Source organism: Girardinichthys multiradiatus, chromosome 5, assembly GCF_021462225.1.
Source record: "Girardinichthys multiradiatus isolate DD_20200921_A chromosome 5, DD_fGirMul_XY1, whole genome shotgun sequence".
Lineage (NCBI taxonomy): Eukaryota > Metazoa > Chordata > Actinopteri > Cyprinodontiformes > Goodeidae > Girardinichthys > Girardinichthys multiradiatus.
This window is the reverse complement of record NC_061798.1, coordinates 39,548,158-39,570,058: the sequence shown is the minus strand read 5'-3', so window position 1 is coordinate 39,570,058 and position 21,901 is coordinate 39,548,158. Positions and strand designations below refer to the sequence as shown.

The 21,901-nt window shown below is 40.9% G+C and overlaps 1 protein-coding gene across 6 annotated transcripts; it reads right to left on the bottom strand.

Annotated features, from left to right (window-relative positions):
* Positions 1 to 1,823: 1,823 nt before the first annotated feature.
* Positions 1,824 to 17,818, bottom strand: cdc37 (cell division cycle 37 homolog (S. cerevisiae)). Of its 6 annotated transcripts, XM_047364657.1 has the most exons (7): positions 17,486 to 17,818; positions 10,967 to 11,253; positions 10,318 to 10,423; positions 5,991 to 6,296; positions 5,736 to 5,900; positions 2,592 to 2,663; positions 1,824 to 2,493 (listed from the first exon to the last, which is right to left on the bottom strand). In XM_047364657.1, the coding sequence occupies exons 4-7, from the start codon at positions 6,069 to 6,071 to the stop codon at positions 2,482 to 2,484; spliced, it is 330 nt and encodes a 109-aa protein (XP_047220613.1). In that variant the 5' UTR covers positions 6,072 to 6,296; positions 10,318 to 10,423; positions 10,967 to 11,253; positions 17,486 to 17,818; the 3' UTR covers positions 1,824 to 2,481. The 6 variants fall into 6 exon arrangements, 5 of the variants coding, with proteins under 5 accessions (XP_047220613.1, XP_047220609.1, XP_047220611.1 ...); XM_047364653.1 differs by having other exon boundaries at positions 1,824 to 2,663; XM_047364655.1 differs by lacking the exon at positions 17,486 to 17,818 and adding an exon at positions 12,302 to 12,363 and having other exon boundaries at positions 1,824 to 2,663.
* Positions 17,819 to 21,901: the final 4,083 nt, after the last annotated feature.

The following is a 21,901-nucleotide window of genomic DNA, read 5'->3' as shown; positions in this document are numbered from 1 at the left end:
TGTGGAAGGATAGAAGAGAAACAGTGACCAAGCGGGAAATTAATTATACACAATGGACAAACAAGTCCAAATTCAATTAAATTGGGAGAATAGTAATTATTTTCTGTGGACCAAAACAAGGGTAACGGGTCTAGGAGGGAAACCTAGACATCCCTCTCCCCGTCAAGACCCTCCAGCTCATTCTTGGGGTGCCAAGGGGTTTCCAGGCCAGACAGGACATATAGTCCCTCCAGCAGGTTCAGGGTCTTCCCTGGGGGCCCCCAAGTCTAACACACATTTTGATGAAAAGAACGAGACAACCAACTTCAGAATGCCCATAGTCTTTTAATTAAATACAGTGCCTTGCGAAAGTACTCGGCCCCCTTAAACTGATCAACGTCTTGCCACATTTCAGGCTTCAAACATAAAGATATAAAATTCAAATTTTTTGTGAAGAATCAACAAGTGGGACACAATCATGAAGTGGAATGAAATTTATTGGATGTGTCAAACTTTTTTAACAAATAAAAAACTGAAAAGTGGGGCGTGCAATATTATTTGGCCCCCTTGCGTTGATACTTTGTAGCTCCACCCTTTGCTGCAATTACAGCTGCAAGTCGCTTGGGGTTTGTCTCTATCAGTTTTGCACATCGAGAGACTGAAATTCTTGCCCATTCTTCCTTGCAAAACAGCTGGATCTCAGTGAGGTTCGATGGAGAGCGTTCGTGAACAACAGTCTTCAGCTCTTTCCACAGATTCTTGATTTGATTCAGGTCTGAACTTTGACTTGGCCATTCCAACACCTGGATACGTTTATTTGTGAACCATTCCATTGTAGATTTGGCTTTATGTTTTGGATCATTGTCTTGTTGGAAGATAAATCTCCGTCCCAGTCTCAGGTCTCTTACAGACTCCAACAGGTTTTCTTCCAGAATGGTCTTGTATTTGGCCCCATCCATCTTCCCTGTCCCTGCTGACAAAAAGCAGGCCCAAACCATGATGCTGCCACCACCATGTTTGACAGTGGGGATGGTGTGTTCAGGGTGATGAGCTGTGTTGCTTTTACGCCAAACATATCGTTTTGCATTGTGGCCAAACAGTTTGATTTTGGTTTCATCTGACCAGAGCACCTTCTTCCACATGTTTGGTGTGTCTCCCAGGTGGCTTGTGGCAAACTTTAAACAAGACTTTTTATGGATATCTTTGAGAAATGGTTTCTTCTTGCCACTCTTCCATAAAGGCCAGATTTGTACAGTGTACGACTGATTGTTGTCCTATGGACAGACTCTCCCACCTCAGCTGTAGATCTCTGCAGTTCATCCAGAGTGATCATGGGCCTCTTGGCTGCATCTCTGATCAGTCTTCTCCTTGTTTGAGATGAAAGTTTAGAGGGACGGCCGGGTCTTGGTAGATTTGCAGTGGTCTGATACTCCTTCCATTTCAATATGATTGCTTGCACAGTGCTCCTTGGGATGATTAAAGCTTGGGAAATCTTTTTGTATCCAAATCCAGCTTTAAACTTCTCCACAACAGTATCTCAGACCTGCCTGGTGTGTTCCTTGGTCTTCATGATGTTCTCTGCGCTTTGAACAGAACCCTGAGATTATCACAGAGCAGGTGCATTTATACGGAGACTTGATTACACACAGATGGATTCTATTTATTATCATCAGTCATTTGGGACAACATTGGATCATTCAGAGATCCTCACTGAACTTCTGGAGTGAGTTTGCTGCACTGAAAGTAAAGGGGCCGAATAATATTGCACACTCCTCTTTTCAGTTTTTTATTTGTTAAAAAAGTTTGACACATTCAATAAATTTCATTCCACTTCACAATTGTGCCCCACTTGTTGATTCTTCACAAAAAATTTGAATTTTATCTCTTTATGTTTGAAGCCTGAAATGTGGCAAGAGATTGACCAGTTCAAGGGGGCCGAGTACTTTCGCAAGACACTGTAAGCAGATCGAACAAACCACACAAGCTCACAATCAATACTTGTCTAAATTTGCAAATCTACATTAACCTTTGTAATATTAAATATGGTAGATGCACACAACTCTGTCTACAATTGCTTTAATGAACACACAAGCTGAACAATATACAAACAGATGTTAAGATGTTGACAATGTCAAACAGGTCTTTAGCAAAGTGCAGAACGGTGAAATGTGAATCAACAAAAACAACAGAATACTTTGCAAATAGTTGAAAATGCCTATTTGAATACAACATATTAAACTGAGGTTCTTATTAACAAGTTTGTTTTAATTCAATATTTCGATGCTAATATAAATATTTAAATGGATATATCAATTTAAAAAAAAGATCTAAAGCTTGAGTTTTGTTGTACACTACATGACTTCCTAATCTTTTGGACACACAAACATAGAAAGCAACTAAACAGTGAACAGTTTTAGTGTATCATTTCTAATCTTTGTCCTCATCTTCCTCCTTCTGTAAGTCAGTGTCCCACAACCCAGAGTCAATACATCTCTTCAGGTGCTACCATCCCTCCTGTTTACACAATGAAACAAGTTCAACTTCGTATTCAGAATTACTGGAAAACTGTGGATTGCCTAAAAGAAATATTTCTGGAAGAGACACCAGCTCACCACGGGGTCCAGTTTGTCCATCACATCCTGCAGCATCTCAATGTTCTTCTCATCAAAACTCCTCTGCATCACCTGCAAGACATGAGCTGTCAGAGCGATGACATGAAGCAAGAGGCCTTAACATGCCTCACATGCTTCATCCATGTGTCAGGTGCATCACAACAGAATTGAATATCATTGAAAAGTTCATTTATTTCAGCAACTCAGTTCATATGGAGGACCGATTCTGACAAAATTAAAAATAAAAGCAGAAATATATATATTTTGTTTTTCCTTTTCCTTACACATGCCTTTGTTCTTTTGACATTTCCATGCCTCTCTATTTCCTTTACCGTATGCATTTCTCCTTCATTATGCAAATGAGGAGGGCTGCCTTCTTCTCTCCAGCTCCTCTCCTATTGATCAATATACAGGAAGAAGGAGGATCCATGTGCAGGCCGAGGGTGTGTCCCAATTCAGGGGCTGGATCCTTCCAAGTGCGTACTTGTGGGCCGATTACGTCACAGCGCGGCGCGTAAAGTCTGTCAGATGCTGCCGACAAATGTGTCCTTCTTTTGCCCGATTTGAAGGATGCGTTGTGAGTATCCTTCGAGGTCCATTTTTTCCCATGATTCATTGCGGGTTGAAGTGGTTTGGTCAAAGAGGGGCAGCAATGGCAGACAAATGTAAAATTAAAAAATACTTTTTTTTACACTGATATTAAGCAAGATGGTTTTTTATTTGTTGTTTTTATTGTTTAGGGACAAAGGAGCAGATGGGCCAGTTTATTAAGTTCAGGGGTGACAACCACCACCTTTTTACTGGAGCTAAAAACTCAGCCACCGTGGCTTGGAGGTACAATAACATTCTTTGCAGTCAGTTTCTGTCTAGTTTCAATAACTCCTATCTTTCTAACTTTCATAAATCTCCATCCAGTGATTAACATACTTCTTTTGGTTTTCCCTTTTTCTTGTTTAGGACAATTCTGGAGAAGATGGTCCAACAGGGGAAGGTCACCCCCTTGCATGCCAAAAAAAAGTGGGACAATATGAAAAAGAAATATAAAGTTTGTTCAGAAGTTCTCATGTCACACACAAATAAAAAAATATTTCTAAAAGTCTTATTGGTTTCTCTGTTTTGTCAACTCTTCTTTTATTCCTTCTAACTTTAGGATTGCAAGTATCCAGGGTCAGGAGAGGGAGTCAGTGAAAAGCCCACTGCTGCTACTTGGCCCTGGTTTGTCTCTATGGATGAGGTGTTGGGACAGAGGTCTTCCACAACACCTCCTGTCCTAATTGCCTCCATCCCTGAGGACACTCCAGGGCCAAGCGGAGCGGTGGGCAACCAGATGGAGAAGGAAGACAGTGAGCCAGCAGGAAGGGATCAGAAAAGAAAGAGGGACAGAGTTGATGGAGTTGATCAGGGAGGACATGAGGGCACAGAGAGTGGACAGACTGTTTTCCATCTTAGAAAGAATGGTACTGAAATAAGGTGCTATATAAGAAATAATATTAAGTTTTGTTCAGATTGTTTCTTAAAGTTTTAAGCTGTTCTAACACATTTCAATATTGTTTTTGTCACCAATGTATTTTATTTCCATTTGACCTAACAATACATCAACTTCATTTAAATTTCTAAACACAGTTTATTTTGAAAATTACAAATAGCATTTAAACAGAATGTGGAAAAAAAACATTCAAACAGATCAAGATTACAAGACAAAAGGCATAAAATAAAACTATATACAAATATTTACAATGGCGACAGCAGGATCAACCTGAGTGACCGGTTCCTGGAAAAACCTCTTCAACAGAACAAAGAGGCAGATGTCTTTCTGAACACAAAGTCTCTGGTGGTGTGGCTAAATCTCTCGCAAGGTCAGAGACTTGGATGGGATGCTGCAACTGAGACCTGTGGTTTGTCTTTCTGGATGGTGAGCGAAGCATCACACAGGTGGTCTGCAAATGTTTGTGATGCCTCTTTCCGTTGTCCACGTCATCAAGTTTAAAGGGCTGGCTGGACCACATCACTAAGATGTAATAAGGAATATGCAGAATTAGAAGATGGTGCTCACAAAATATGACAATTAGTTATACCCCTCAAACATTATCACATCTATAATATACTTGCCTGCATACAGTAGTCATGTTCTGGATAAAGTTGGATAAAAACCCTCTGTAACAAAATAATTACTAAGTGCATCACTTAAAAAAAAAAAATCCTCTATTTGGCAGCATTTTAGTTGGAGCTTAGAAAATGACACGTGACAAACAACTTGCTGATTGTAAACACGGAGAATAGCTCCACTAACACGATTAAACTGCTGCTGAAGATGTTAAAGTTAGCAACCTATTGGTGCTAAACCAAAGGGATATTTCACATTAATGAGTATGGACTGTATTTGATCCTCCTAAGCTCCAAATGTAGAACTCTTAGTAAAGGAATGAGACCAGAACAGGATTACTCTAACCTAACAAGATATTCTTTAAAAGACAGTTCAGCATTTATTTATTGCTTTTGGGTTTGGACAAAGTTGGAATCAGACAAACTTAACAGCCGCAATACGTAGACGACCAAACCTGAACTGGAATATTCTGCAGTGATGATGAACACATCGTTGCAGATCTGATGTTGACATTTGGTGTTTTTATCCAGCAGAATAAAGTAATACTTAATGTTGAAGTTGCTATCCAGGAGCTCATCAACATTTTAACTGGTTGTCAGTTTCCACGATCTCACTACCAAATCGGTACCAAGTTGGTGGAAACAGAACTGGTGCAGCTTGGGGAAAAGTAAATGCATGCGTTTTTATTTCTGAGCCTACATAGGAGATGAAATCTCTAAACAAAACCCCTACTACAACTGGACAACCTAAATAATCATTGTCATGGTTACGCAGAGAGCAATCTAAATACAATAGAAAAATAAAATTGTCCACCCGTCTCCTACAAAGTCATTCAGTACTTTGAAAATATTAATAATGTAAATGTAAGTTAGCCCCAGAAAGGTTTTATAAATCGCCTTTGCTCCAGCATGTCACTAAATGCTGGATTCATAAAACACAATAGTAAGCTAAACTAGTACATTGAAATTCACCAAGTATTTACAAAGTTATCATTCTGTAACAGTATGAGGCCTGTAGGTTGATGATTATACGTGTTTTACCTTGGGTAATGATTCATAGACCTCTAATGGGTCTAACCCCTCAGGATCCACTCTCTTCTGCCTCTCCTCTTCCTCCAGCTCCTTCATAGCTCCCTCCATACGAGCTTGCACACACCTGCGGTCCAGCTCTCGATTGAAGACATCTTGGTACGGTTTATCTGCAGTCTGACAAGAACACAAGACAACTGGAAATAAACAAATTCTCCTAAACAAACAAGTTCTTGCACAGCAGAGCATGCGCTGGCAAAGACCAACCTTGATCTTTGAGAAGAATCGTCTGAAGCAGCCTCTAGGGTCAACTTTCAGAGTCCAAGCTAAATCCAAGACAAACTGCATGACGAGGGCTTGATGTGCAATCTGCTCCTTGTTTCTACAAGGACAAGCTTCATTCAGCAGGCTCTGTAAGGCTGAGCTGTGTTTTTTATTGACTATTACCAGCAATCACCTCATCTATCTCAAAGTCAATACAGAGGACAACAGGGTAATTAGCACTCTCTTCACACACCGGATGTGGGTTGTTGGACAGATACTTCTGGCTGTCATCCCAACGCTGCAGCATACCTGGTAAACCACATAACAGCAAGTTTAATGTCCTCTGCAAAACAACTCAAACTCAGTCATATTAGGGGTAGACCATCTGAACACCATGTTTCAAGTCTTGCCACAGATTCTCAAGTGGATTTCATTCTGGACTTTGACTTGGCTATTCTAACAGATTATTTAATCTGCACCTTTTTATCGTAGCTCTCGCTGTCAGTTTAGGGTTGATGTCCCTCCTGGAAGGTGAACCTCGGCCTCAACCTGATCTCTTATGCAGCCTCCAACAGGTTTTCTTACAGTATTGTCCATCTACAGGGGTTGGACAATGAAACTGAAACACCTGGTTTTAGACCACAATAATTTATTAGTATGGTGTAGGGCCTCCTTTTGCAGCCAATACAGCATCAATTCGTCTTGGGAATGACATATACAAGTCCTGCACAGTGGTCAGAGGGATTTTAAGCCATTCTTCTTGCAGGATAGTGGCCAGGTCACTACGTGATACTAGTGGAAGAAAACATTTCCTGACTCGCTCCTCCAAAACACCCCAAAGTGGCTCAATAATATTTAGATCTGGTGACTGTGCAGGCCATGGGAGATGTTCAACTTCACTTTCATGTTCATCAAACCAATCTTTCACCAGTCTTGCAGTGTGTATTGGTGCATTGTCATCCTGATACACGGCACCGCCTTCAGGATACAATGTTTGAACCATTGGATGCACATGGTCCTCAAGAATGGTTCAGTAGTCCTTGACAGTGACGCGCCCATCTAGCACAAGTATTGGGCCAAGGGAATGCCATGATATGGCAGCCCAAACCATCACTGATCCACCCCCATGCTTCACTCTGGACATGCAACAGTCTGGGTGGTACGCTTCTTTGGGGCTTCTCCACACCGTAACTCTCCCGGATGTGGGGAAAACAGTAAAGGTGGACTCATCAGAGAACAATACATGTTTCACATTGTCCACAGCCCAAGATTTGCGCTCCTTGCACCATTAAAACCAACATTTGGCATTGGCATGAGTGACCAAAGGTTTGGCTATAGCAGCGCGGCCGTGTATATTGACCCTGTGGAGCTCCCGACGGACAGTTCTGGTGGAAACAGGAGTGTTGAGGTGCACATTTAATTCTGCCGTGATTTGGGCAGCCGTGGTTTTATGTTTTTTGGATACAATCCGGGTTAGCACCTGAACATCCCTTTCAAACAGCTTCCTCTTGGGTCCACAGTTAATCCTGTTGGATGTGGTTCGTCCTTCTTGGTGGTATGCTGACATTACCCTGGATACCGTGGCTCTTGATACATCACAAAGACTTGCTGTCTTGGTCACAGATGCGCCAGCAAGACGTACACCAACAATTTGTCCTCTTTTGAACTCTGGTATGTCACCCATAATGTTGTGTGGATTTCAATATTTTGAGTAAAACTGTGCTCTTACCCTGCTAATTGAACCTTCACACTCTGCTCTTACTGGTGCAATGTGCAATCAATGAAGACTGGCTACCAGACTTGTCCAATTTACTTCCCACACTAAAATGACAGGTGTTTCAGTTTCATTGTCCAACCCCTGTATTTAGCTCTACCCATTTTCCCATCAACTATGAGCAATGTTCCTATTGCTGCTGAAGTAAATATGCCAGCAGCATCATGCGGACACCACGTTTCACCCCATACATGGTGGTCACAAATGGTAAATAACTGAACCTGTATAGCATTTGTCCATTTTTTTATTTAACCAGGATAGTCCCATTAAGATTAAAAACCTCTCTTCAAGGGAGTCCTGGCCAAGAGGCAGAAACAAAGAAAACACAAAGTTACATAAAGAAAAACAACAAATCATTAAAAACAGGAACAGGTTATTAAAGCAGCCTCAATAACTTTTAGTCTGGAAGTAAAAGCAATCAGTGAGATAAGTTCAGTTAATTTAAAAGTTTTCTGAAACAAGTTCCAGGAGAAGGGAGCGGAGTGAACAAAGGCTTTCTTGCCCAAATCAATCCAAGCAAAAGGGACAGAAAGAAGCAGTAAATTGTGTGAACGAAAGGTATACGAATCGACATTTCTCAACGTCATATCCACCACTCACAGCACTTTACACTGGAGCCACAATTCCCAAATCGAACTCACAAATGCGCACATTCATACATCGATACGCAGGTCAGTAGGCAACTTGAGGTAACCTGTCTCGCCTAGGGGCACATCGTCATGTAGCAAGAGGAAGCTGGAATCGAACCCACAACTTCCGTATTGCAAGAATTCTACTCTCCACCTGTTTCTGCATGACCTGTTATAAAAGATAATAGGACTTATTTCAATGGCTTCCCTCCAGTCACTCTTCCATAAAGACAATATTTGTGACTGTAATAGTTGTCCTGTCAACAGATTCTTCCACCTGAGCACTAAATCTCTGCAACTCCTCCAGAGATACCATGAGCTTCTTGGCTGTTTCTCGGATGTCTTGGTAGGTTCACAGTTGTTCAAAGCTAAACCCTTTCCATTTAGGATGGATTGAACAATGCTCATTGAGAAGACCAAACGCTTGTATGTTGCTTTATAAACTAATCATATTTTAAAATTATCCACAGCTTTATCCCTGAACAGTCTGATGTGTTCCTTAGTTTTCATAATGCTTGGGAATAAACTACACACAAGAGGACACTATATAACAATTAGGTGAACTTTGAAGGCAATAAATTACACTGGATTAAGTAACGCCAGAGTAAAGTAGGACTAAATACAAATGCACAATTCAGATTTTCATTTGTAAATACCTTCGAAAACCATGTTTTATTTTCCTTCCACTTTACTATTTCTGCACGACTTCATGTTGGTCTATCACATAAAATCCCCAAAAATACATAGAAGTTTATGACTGTAGTGTGAAAAAGGTTAAGGGTATGAATACTTTTGCAAGGCACTGTATTTAGACATGGCATCAGAGGCAGTGAAAGTCCATTCAACTGACCAAACATTAAATACATGCTTTATATTTGTGAGTGCAGTTAGGCCCCTTTTTACAATTCTGAAATCAGACAGTTTATCACACATGGTGCTGGTCTTGGGATGCTGACTAAATCCTGGCCAATGGGGAAAAATATTTAAGTTTCAGAGCTGCTACACGAGTTCAGCTGTTGGGATAGTTTGCAGCCTTTGATTCAAGAATGAAATCTTTCTCAAAATCAGTATTAGAAGATCACGTTAACATAACATAATCTTCTACCACTGTTGCAATAAGCACTGCAAAAAATACAGACGTGAATGGAAGAAATAAACAAGGATTATTTCTAATGGTATACCGATCGGTCGCCCACGATTTCCTTTATTTTGGGCTATCAGCTGACGATCACATGTGAAACCAATCTTATCTACCTCTCCATCAACCACTGAGCATTTATTTTGGGAAAGAGGTTCAAAACAGGTATGTGATCTAACCTGCTGTGCAAGTTTTGTTTTGTTTTTTTAAACGTGAAAAATAAAAGACTAAAGGAAATGTTTTTTTTTTGTTTCGTTTCGTTAACGTAGTAGGTTGGACAGCAATGCTGTGAACTTTTCGTTTCTATTTGAGAGCACTACCTCATGTGCAGTTAAAACAAGTTCGTAGTGTTTCACGGGTGTTGTTCCATGTTTTTCAATAAAATATGATTGGAACATTGAAGGTGTATTGTCACCTTATAACAACCGATAGTGTCAGTAATAAAAAAAAAAATCAATATCAGCAAAAATTGGAATCGGCAGGTCGAGCTTTTTAAAGATTGGTGATCAGCCAGATATCTGCAATCCGTGCACCCCTAATTTCGAAAGCAGTACAGATTATAAACTGTTCCTATCTGAAAGGTATGGAAAATAGGTTAAAAAGAAAATACAGGGTATCGCTTGAGAGTCGACAACAATGACATGAAAGAGGAACAAAAACGACACACCTCTTGTTTTAAAGACAAGAATAATAAAGCAGACCAAAAGAGGAGGAGAGTAGAGAGGATAAAAAAACATGAGGATGAGAACAGACTAAAACAACAAAAAATATTTATTTTTTTAATTTTACCAAAGTGTTTGAGTTCTTTGGCATACTTCTCCACGAACGTCTTGTGCTTCTTCACCTTCTGCTGCTGCCTTTCCTTGTTAATTTCAGGTTGGATGTTGAGAACACTCTAGAAAACAAGATAAATTCATGAGAGAACCCTGACAAATCAACAGCCACCATATTTACAGCAGGAAACAATCCAACTCATTAAACCATTTTTGGAAATATCAAAATATTCAGTTAACTGGAATAAAAACTGCAGCTGGGATGCGACCGTCCATGCATCACCTACTCCTCTGTGCACACGATACGTCAGGTGTTTGGGGCATCAACAGTTACCCCAATCTGAACTTCACTTAACTCCTCTACTCAGGACAATAGCTGACAGTAATCGTTGCAGTGTGAACCTACCAGCAACTAATATGGGAAGAAAAGCCTGCGAAACAATGTTTTACTCCCCAAAATGAACCACGTTTTCAATTATTCCAACTTAACCTAAGTATGTCTGGTCCAAATCATAATATTGTACTAAACCTGTAATAATATGAACAGCATCACACACATCAAAAGATACAATTTAGTCTTAAAGCTCCAAAATGTTTTTGACTAATTATTGCATATTATCTTCAACACATCTCGAAATGACTTCATGCTAAACACGTTCATTTACCTTGCTGGAACCTTCTCTGCTGACGGTGTCTACATTCCAGGGTAGTTCCTTCACATCTTGCTGATATTATTCTAAGAGGACTTTTCATCCTTCTCAAGTTTCTTCACCTCAGCCTGGACCTTCTTCAGCTCAGCCTCTCGCTCCTCATCCTCCCCTCCCTCCTTCATTCGTTCTTCCAGGTGTCCAAGTCTTCTCTGGGCTTCCTGCAGCAGCCTCTGCCATTCTGCAAAGTTATGTTCCAAATATTCACCCCTCTGCTGAAACTCTGCCGTCTTCTCCAGCCTGGCCTTTTGCGGTACATATGAGTAGATAAAGACAAATGGACACTGATGAAAATGGAACATGTGGAAAAGAAAGTGATAAAGAATGCCAAAATATAGCATATGGGAGGATGAACATATGAATAAAAGACTAGAGGAAAAACTGCATTTTACAAACTGCAGAATGAATAATGCAAAATATAGGAAAAAAAAATAAAGCAACAACACACAAAAGGGTTTTAAGAGACCACAGTTTACACCAAAAACTAAAATTTCCAAATGCAAACATCCCCCATCATGAACCTTATGTTCCATATTTTCATGAACATATAAACTTCTCACTAGCAGAGTTATCTGGACTTTCCCACATCTAGGAGAGTTTTAAGGCTTTACCACTGTTGAATGTCACAAAACAGGAAGGACAACATGGACATGGGCCATCAGGGGAATACCAGATACACACACTATCACTTTCACTTACCAATTTATGATGACGAAGTTTGATCAGTCACTTACAGTGAGGAAAATAAATATCTGAACACCCTGCGACTGCAAGTTCTCCCACTTAGAAATCATGGAGGGGTCTTAAATTTTCATCTTAGGTGCATGTCCACAGTAAGAGACATAATCTAAAAATAAAATCCGGAAATCACAACGTATGATTTTTTAATAATTTATTTGTGTGCTACTGCTGCAAATAAGTATTTGAACACCTGCCAATCAACAAAGATTCTGGCCCTCAAAGGCCTGTTAGTCCGCCTCTAAAAAGTCCACCTCCACTCCACTTATTATTCTAAATTAGAAGCATCTGTTTGAGGTGGTTAGCTGCATAAGGACACCTGTCCACCCCACACAATCAGTAAGACTCTAAATGCTAACATGGCTACGACCAAAGAGCTGTCCAAAAACACTAGAGACAAAATTGTAGACCTCCACAAGGCTGGAAAGGGCTACGGAGCAATTGCCAAGCAGCTTGGTGAAAAAAGATCAACTGTTGGAACAATTATTAGAAAATGGAAGAAGCTAAACATGACTGTCAGTCTCCCTAGGACTGGGGCTCCATGCAAGATCTCACCTCGTGGCGTATCAATGATCCTAAGAAAGGTGAGGAATCAACCCAGAAACCTGGCTGATCTGGACAAGATCTGTGTGGAGGAATGGGCCAAAATCCCTGCTGCAGTTTGTGCAAACCTGGTGAAAACAGGAAACGTTTGACATCTGTAACTGCAAACAAAGGCTACTGTACCAAATATTAACATTGATTTTCACAGGTGTTCAAATACTTATTTGCAGCAGTAACACACAAATAAATTATTTTTAAAAAATCATACATTGTGATTTACGGATTTTTTTTTTTTAGATTATGTCTCTTACTGTGGACATGCACCTAAGATGAAAACTTCAGACCCCTCCATGATTTCTAAGTGGGAGAACCTGCAAAGTCGCAGGGTGTTCAAATACTTATTTTTCTCACTGTAAGCTTAGTACTGATATTCACAACTGACTAAAGAAGCTTCATCACTGGTGATTAAGTCCTACATGTGTTTTAGAAAGAGTGAAGGGTTCCTATACATTTTTCACATAGAAATTCCCTACTTTTCCAGGTTAAACTTTCCAGAGTTTTACATGAATTTATGGCAAAAATTGCTCCCAAGGAGGGAAACACAGAAAGGAAGAAACAGGAAAGGTAGTAAAACAGGAAAGAAAGGAAGGTAGGTCGAACACAAGGACAAAAGGAATGAAGGACAGAAGTTAGAGGGTTGGCCAAAGTGAGGGAAGGAAGGATACAAAGAAGGGATGAGGGTTGAAGGGAGGACACAAGAAATGAAGAAAAGACACACAGGGGAGACAAAATGAACATAGGGAAGGAGGTAGGATAGAAAGAATGAAGAAGAAAAGGGAGAAAGAAAGGATGGAAGGATTGAAAATAAGAGGGGACACATGGAAGGAATAATGGTAGAACACAATGAAGGAAGGGCAGAGGTAAGGAAAGAAGGAAGTACTTGAATGAGGGACGTAAGCAATGACATAATGACACAATGGAGAGAAAGACACAAGATGGAAAGACATAAGAATGGAAGGACAGCAGGAAGGAAAAACACACTGAGTCCAAGCAGTTAAGGGCACCACTAAGGAAGGAAGGAAGAAAGGGCAAATAGTTCATGCTTTGCAGACTGATTAGGAACCTGCTAATATTTGTGCTCCCAAAAAGTATTCTGGATGAGAATTTTATTATAATGAACCTAGGTACTCCTTTTATTATTGTCGTATATTAGTTTTAATTCTACAATTTACATTAAAACTGGTTGATCGGATTCTAGCAAACACAATTGCAAAGAAAATGCGCTTCTAAGTGGCATCTGGCGAACAAACAGAGTCTGGCTAAAGCGCCGCTTAAAAATTAACCAAAACATTTTAACTAAATTAAAGCCTTCTGCTTTCTGTAAAACGTATCTCCAGCATTTCTTCACTGCACCATCTTGTAAAATTTGAGTGAGATTACACCCAAACATGCAAATATCAGGCATAATATTAGGACCACCTGCAAGATAATAAATTTGTTTAAAATTCTGTACCCTTTTTTGCTGCCAAAACTGCCCTGGCCCAACAAGGCATACAGTCCTCTAGACCCCTGAAGATTTTCTGGCACCAAGACATTAGCGCCAGATCTTTAAAGTTCTGTTAGTTACAGGATAGGGCTTGTTTAGCCAGCATATCCCACAGATGCTTGGTTGGATCGAGATCTGGAGAATATGGAAGTCAAGTCAACACATGTTGTGATCCTAAGTGACTCCGAACCAACTTTTACTTTGCGGCAGGGCGCATTATCTTGATGAAAGAGGTATCACCCATTAGGGAATATTGGTTTCATGAATGGGTGTACATGCTTAAGTAGATAAAACACGTTAAAGTAGCATCCACATAGCTGGCAGGACCCAAGGTTTCCCAGGAGAACATTGCTCAAAGCACCACATTGCCTTTGCCGCCTTCCCTTCTTCACAGTGCGCTCGGCCATCCACAGAATAAAAAAAAAAGAAAGGTTACTCATCAGCCCAAACCACCACCTTTCGTTGCTCTGCGGTCCAGTTCTGATGGTCATAGGCCCAATATTGGTACTTGCATGGGGGCCAGGGGTAATTTATCAGTGGTCATAAAGTTATGCCTGATTGGTGTGGAGTATTTAAATGGAGACGCTCATACCAAGGAATAATACTTGTAAAAATAGTATGTCTTAGATGGAGATTACATGTATTAAAGACAGATGGGGTAGAGTAGTCGTCTGCAAGCTAACGTGCAGGTCGCACAGCGCATGCTCGCCGACCAGATACTGAGTGTGGAGCGGACCAACCCGGACTCCTTAGTAATCTTCGTTGGCGACTTTAACAAAGGTAATCTGACCCACGAACTCCCCAAATATAGACAGTTTATAAAATGTCCGACCAGAGAGGACAATATTCTGGATCACTGTTACACCACCATCAGAGACGCTTATCACGCCGTCCCACGTGCTGCACTGGGCCAATCCGACCACATCATGGTCCACCTGATTCCTGCATACAGGCAGAAACTAAAGCTCTGCAAACCTTTTGTGAGGACGACAAGGAAGTGGAGCAGTGAGGCTGTGGAGAATCTCCAGGCGTGTTTAGGCTGTACAGACTGGGATGTGTTCAGGACTACTACCAACAGTCTGGACGAGTACACAGAGGCTGTGACTTCCTACATCAGCTTCTGTGAGGACAGCTGTTTACCATCATGCACCAGGGTGAGTTACAACAACGACAAACCCTGGTTCACAGCTAAACTCAGAAGGTTAAGACTGGATAAGGAAGAGGCCTTCAAGAGTGGGGACAAAGACATATACAGAGAGGCAAAGTACAAGTTTGGCAAGGCAGTGAAAGAGGCCAAACGACTGTACTCTGAGAAGGTCCAAAACCAGTTCTCAGCCAACGACTCTGCGTCTGTCTGGAAAGGGCTCAAGCAAATCACCAACTACAAGCCGAAAGCCCCCCACTCCATCAACGACCGACGCCTCGCCAACGACCTGAACGAGTTCTACTGCCACTTTGAAAGACAAAGGGACAGTCCTGCAACCATCCCCCACGACGCCCCCCAACAGCTGCAGTCACAATCCACCACCCCCATCTCTCCAACCTCAAGAGGGGCCTTGGCACCTCCAACCCCCACCCTGAAGTTCCCCCCCACCAGCCCCCTACCCACGCCAAGGACGGCTCTTTCCATCCAGGAGAGGGACGTCAACAAACTCTTCAGGAGACAGAACCCCCGGAAAGCTGCTGGTCCGGATTCTGTCTCACCAGCCAGCCTGAAGCACTGCGCTGATCAGCTGTCTCCAGTCTTCACAGACATTTTTAACACCTCACTGGAGACATGTCATGTGCCAGCCTGCTTCAAGTCCTCCACCATCGTCCCTGTTCCCAAGAAGCCAAGGACCACAGGGCTTAATGACTTCAGACCCGTCGCCCTGACCTCTGTGGTGATGAAGTCCTTTGAGCGCCTTGTGCTCTCACACCTAAAAGACATCACCGACCCCCTCCTTGACCCCCTGCAGTTTGCCTACAGAGCCAACAGGTCTGTAGATGATGCAGTCAACCTAGCCCTTCACTTCATCCTCCGGCACCTGGACTCCACAGGAACCTACGCCAGGATCCTGTTTGTGGATTTCAGCTCTGCCTTCAACACCATCGTCCCAGTTCTGCTACAGGAGAAGCTCTCCCAGCTGAGTGTGCCCGACTCCACCTGCAGGTGGATCACTAACTTCCTGTCTGACAGGAAGCAGCGCGTGAGGTTGGGGAAGCACGTCTCTGACTCCCTGACCATCAGCACTGGTTCCCCCCAAGGCTGTGTTCTCTCTCCTCTGCTCTTCTCCCTGTACACCAACAGCTGCACCTCCAGTCACCAGTCTGTCAAGCTTCTGAAGTTTGCGGACGACACCACCCTGATCGGACTCATCTCTGATGGTGACGAGTCCGCGTACAGATGGGAGGTGGACCATCTGTTGGACTGGTGCAGCCAGAACAACCTTGAGCTCAACGCTCTAAAGACAGTGGAGATGGTTGTGGACTTCAGGCAGAACCCAGCCCCACCTGCCCCCATCACCTTCTGTGACTCCACAATTGACACTGTGGAATCTTTCCGCTTCCTGGGAACCATCATCTCCCAGGATCTCAAGTGGGAGCCAAACATCAGCTCCCTCATCAAGAAAGCCCAGCAGAGGATGTTCTTCCTGCGGCAGCTGAAGAAATTCAACCTGCCAAAGACTATGATGGTGCACTTCTACACAGCCATCATTGAGTCCATCCTCACCTCCTCCATCACCATCTGGTACGCCGCTGCTACAGCCAAGGATAAGGGCAGGCTGCAGCGTGTCATTCGGTCTGCTGAGAAGGTGATTGGCTGCAGTCTACTGTTGCTCCAGGAACTGTACACCTCCAGGACCCTGAAGCGGGCAGGGAAGATTCTGGCTGATCCCTCCCACCCCGGTCACAGACTCTTTGAAACTCTCCCCTCTGGCAGGAGGCTGCGGTCTTGCACAATGATCATCTGCACTGTTGTATTGCTCTTGCATCTTATACTGCTCTATATTTACTCTCACTCACTTAAAACTGTGCACATATATTTATATTATATTGTAGATATGTTTATACTGTTTAATTTGTATTGTATTGTACTGACTACGCCAAAACAAATTCCTTGTATGTCCAAAAACGTACTTGGCAATAAAGCTTTTCTGATTCTGATTCTGATTAAAATCCAAAAGTGTTGGGTGTGATTCCAGCTTCCTCCTGCCACTGGACAAGGCACTTAGTAGTATAAAACAGGACATGTCAAGCCTAGTTAGAAATTAAGTTCTCCTTGACTGAGTGATTTAAATATGGAGACATATTTTCATAACTAATAGTTGGATCATTTTCATCTTTTTTAAAGGGGGCGGGGATTCTGCTAATTTCAACGTATGTTTCTAAAAACGCATCTACATTTTGTTTATTCACTACTTATTGTGATACATTTTATATAGCACTATAATATCCAAACAATAAATTTGAATCAAATAATCCAGAGTTCTTTTTACTGCCTTGTTTCTTATTTTCCCCACGTTTAACCCCTATCTAAGAGAATAAGCAGAATCCTTACGTAGGAGTTTTAGCCTCATCTGAACTGCTTACAGATCTCTGCATAACACCCGTTAACCAAACTCTAGCAACACTGGCTTTGCTACATGTAACGTTTAGTAAAAACTAACCAGGATTGGGACTCCAAATTTCACAGCTAGAACAAGTGTCTCTGTTGTCCTGGTGTTTCATTCTGAACAAGCTCGGCGTGTCCACGAACGGACAGGCAACGTCTTCATCTTCGGAGACACAGATGTGGTCCCACACGCTGTAGTCGATGCTAATCTTCCCCGACCTTCCGTTTCTGACTATAAACTCTGACAATAAAACATAAACTACCAGTGTAAATCAACACGGCTTCATTTAAAACAGCTAGCAAATCAGGAAAGAGAAGTTAGTCGTTCAGAGAATCAGATTTAAAAGAATCAACTCCGCGGGTCTTCTTCTTCTTCTATAAAGTGGATCACAACAGGGTCTTCTTCTTCTTCTATAAAGTGGATCACAACATCTATGAGGTTTGAGGTGCATAGCGCCACCTACGTTAGGTGGAATATAACCCACTTAAAGTATGTAAAACAAAAATAAAATAAAATAAAATAATGCTCTTCTAAACTATTTATTTATTAATTCATTTATTTACACAGGAATGTCTCTTGAGACCTCATTTACGAGACTTATTACATACATCAACAACAAACATAAAACGTCAAGGTGACTGTGGCTCAGTCATCTTGCACTCAGAAGGTTGTGGGTTCAATTCTGGCTTCCGGCTCAATGTGCCCCTGGGCAAGGCACTTAACCTCAAGTTGCCTACCGATCTGTGTATCAGTGTGTGAGTGTGATTGGGTGAATGTGGCTCTAGTGTAAAGCGCTTTGAGTGGTCTGCATGACTATATGTTCAGTCCATTTACCATTTAAAAACAGTAATACAATCCGCTAAACACCTCTGAAGATCAATAAATACATCACCAGAGGGGCTTTTAAAATTTAACCTATTCCAACTCCATGTGAACCAAGAATCATAGTAGTAAAATAATTCTTTTAGATTTAAATGATTTCTAATCTCTCTCCCCCTGATTCCTTTCTGCGCCTTTATGTATTGTATTCAGCACAGAAAATTAGAATATGCTTGACACGTTCCATTGCACTACAGTGGCTTGCCGTGGTAGTTTTTGCACTATACTGGAGCTTTGAAGGTGCTGACAGTAAACAAGGCCTCTGATTTGTGCTGCAGATAGTGTTCCCTCATTATGCCCCATGAAAGACATCCAATATATTCTACTTATTTATTTATGTTCTATTTATTTATTTTGTCCAAGACTATTGAAATAGTCATTAGGTGACATCAGATTGAACCAATAATGTTTTAATTAAACATACCCTGCTCTTGAGATGATCCAACATGCAATGACTACAGAATTCTCCTGATAAAATGTTTAAATGTGATGATGTTTTCCTTTAAAGTTAAAGCTGTTTTCCTTCGCTGTGAATATCTCATGGCATATGATAATGTAGCGACCCATGGGTGATTCTGCTGCATTTTGAGGCTTGTGTTATAGTAGAGGGAGAGACTTCTGCACCATGAGTTAGGTGTGTGTCCTGTTTATTGACTTTCACAATGTGTTCTGTGTTAATGTCAACAAAAATGCATGTTCCTTTGCAATCAGGAACAGTTTTTAAGAGCAAACCAAATTGGAGCATGCTTTAATTCAGTGTTCACCATGCAGCTCTCCACAATATGATTTTCTCAATGACTATCTAATGTAGAAATGACAAAATTACTTTATTCTGTAGGCTTCTAAGAGTTGAGTCAGTGTGTAAGAGTGTGCAATGGAATGCTGGAAGAAAAATAGAGAAAGGATCACCCTGCAATTGACTGACTAGCCAGCACATGTCAAGAGAAGACTTTGTACCTAAGTAACCAAGCCTGGATCAACTTGGTTAAAAGTTGGCTGTGTTGTTTTTATTCAGTGGGACATTCATTAATTTTTCAGCAAGATTTTTTTGTTTTTGCTGGGGATCATTTTCACCCAATGCAGAGATAAGGCCGAGAGACCTGATGGAACCTGGAGCAAGAAGCACCAGCTGGTTCCCAGAAAGTAAACAGACTCAAAAATTAGGTATTCCCTGTCCTGTTATATGATATGGCTGTTATCTGCCTTCTGACCTCCAGGACTTCCTCTGTTGAGACCCCTCTTATGATTTCTTCTAAACCTTACCTTAGACTCCCAACAGGTATTTACGAATCCACAAAAAAACATGGGTTTACCTTTTTAAGAGACAGAGAGAGGCCATTTAATAAAGTTAAGTCTTTTATCAGCCAAAGAAAATCTGAATGTTCATTATATTAGTGGGATTACTAACAGTTTAACTGTTGATTATTTAGTGGCTAAATGCAATATAATCATTCAACGTGAAGTTGAAGCATTCATATTTTGATTATGAAAATAAATTCATTTTTATTATTTATTTCTCTCATTCCGTTCATCAAATTATTCTAAATGATTTAGGCTTGCTGAAAAAGATAATTTACTCTTAAGACAAACAGACAGATTTTAAAGAGGGAGACTGATAACAATATGTTTAATGAGACTCATCTGATAAATACATACTGGTACTTCCCATGCATCATTTTATCAATTTCTATCAAAAGTCTAGGTTACTGGTTTTCAACTGAGGCTACAAGGGGTTGCAAATGCGTGCTGTTAATTATTACTGTTAATTATGTCATTTTGGATATTTTTTTTGTTTGGGCGAACACATTTCTAGAAATAATGTCATCTAAAGAAGTTTTTAGAATTCACAAATACAAAAAAAAGTGTCACAAACCCTGAAACGCCGACCAGCTGCTTCTGGTCATTCCTAGTTCCAAGCGGAAGCTTAGAGGGGATAGAGTCTTATATTGGGGCCCCTAGGTTAGGCCCTGTTGTGGAATTGTCTTATCAAAGTGGGTAGAAGTTGACTCATAACAAGAGAAAATCCGGACTTTGTCTCAATAAGTTTTATTCAAAGGCATTCAGCGTTTGAAGACCCTGACACTGAGGTTAGTCAGTGAAACAGAGCCCCGATCAACATTTACACACAATATTTATACCAGAACATGACAGTGTTATCCCAACTGCAAAGAGTCTGTGTTTTATGACCCAAACCCTTCTTGAGTTCAAAGGTGACAAGGTTATCTAGGAACAGACCTAACTGCCCTTCCTGACATTGTCCTAAAGATGGGTCTGAACCATTAAACTTCTGATAATAACTTTTACAGCTTTCTCCAATAACACAGATGTTCACAGGAGTGAGGTAACCCAAAGGTCATACACTGTGGAATGCTTACTGCAAGAATTTCCATCACACTCCTTTCTTCTGATTACAAGATAATCACAAGTAAAGGAAAATTCTTCAAAACCATCACCCCTCTCAGCTAACAGATAATCCAAAGCCATTCTAGTTTGCAAACTCATCGTTCTAATAGCTTAGGCTGATTGAAGTATAAGTTGTGACCGTAGGTAGTAAGTGAGCAAGATAACATACTCCAGACCAAGTAGCAGGCAGATACAGATATGATATATTTCCACACATCCAACCCATGTTCTGAGGACATGAGTACCCATCTCATAAAGGAAAAAGAACAAAAACCCTGGTTAATTTACCTGCCTGGCCATACAACTAACCTCCATCCGGTAAGGCTGTAAGATTAAGAGTTAACTCAAAAGGATCTGGAGCCAAAGATTCTGAAATAGTATAAGGATCAGTCCTGACAGGACAAGGTCTAGATGTATTAATGTGGGTCAAGGCACATGAAACTGGTATAATAGTTTTACAACCCTCCGTCTTTCCAAGGAAATAAGGTGTACTTTCCTCCTGTGTAATACAAATATCTGGATCTTTAATCGGATTTCTAATACCCCGAATTCTATAAAGAGTTCCTGTAGAAGCACACGTTAAATTAGTCTCACTAGAAAATTTACTAACATTTCTGCTTTTTCTTACAGTATAATTCCTCACAGTTTTGATGCATCAGTTGCCACCAAACATTATCAGTATGATAATAGTAGTCAGAAAAGTGATGAATCTCTCTTCAAATCCGCTGATGAATATTATTAGTCAGATTAACCACACATTGTCTTTGCTGTACCTTTCCCAAAATGAACACAAGAGTTATAAAAAATATTTGCAATACCAATCATTAGCATCAGAACAGACCATCTTCCATATAGCTGCATCGTGACCTTGAAGTGGAATGTCCTTTCTTCTGGTACTGAAAACAAACCGTTTTTTTTTCAAAGAAACCAAATTATAAACACAACTTAAAAAACAAAAAATCCTGCTGACTCTCTTGAGTGGCTTCAAGCTGCCCTGTTACCAGTCTGGTACAGGTGGGCGGTTGTAGGAAGCTCCTCTAGAAATATATTTAGAAACAGGAACTCTAACCTGCTGGAAGTTAGGCTTCCATAGTCCAACTAAACAACGGTGGAAATGAACACATTCAAATTTGTAATAATACCATAATGATAAATATCAAGCAATAAACATAAAAGTTAGATAAAAGC

Bases quoted from the DNA above. Each gene is read 5' to 3' on its own strand.
- cdc37 (XM_047364653.1), bottom strand. From the start codon at position 6,071: ATGCAGTTTGTCTTGGATTTAGCTTGGACTCTGAAAGTTGACCCTAGA. The intron at 5,901-5,990 runs GTTGGTCTTTGC...TGTTCTTGTCAG, and splicing joins GATTCTTCTCAAAGATCAAG to ACTGCAGATAAACCGTACCA. The intron at 2,664-5,735 runs GTAAAACACGTA...CATGTCTTGCAG, and splicing joins TCTATGAATCATTACCCAAG to GTGATGCAGAGGAGTTTTGA.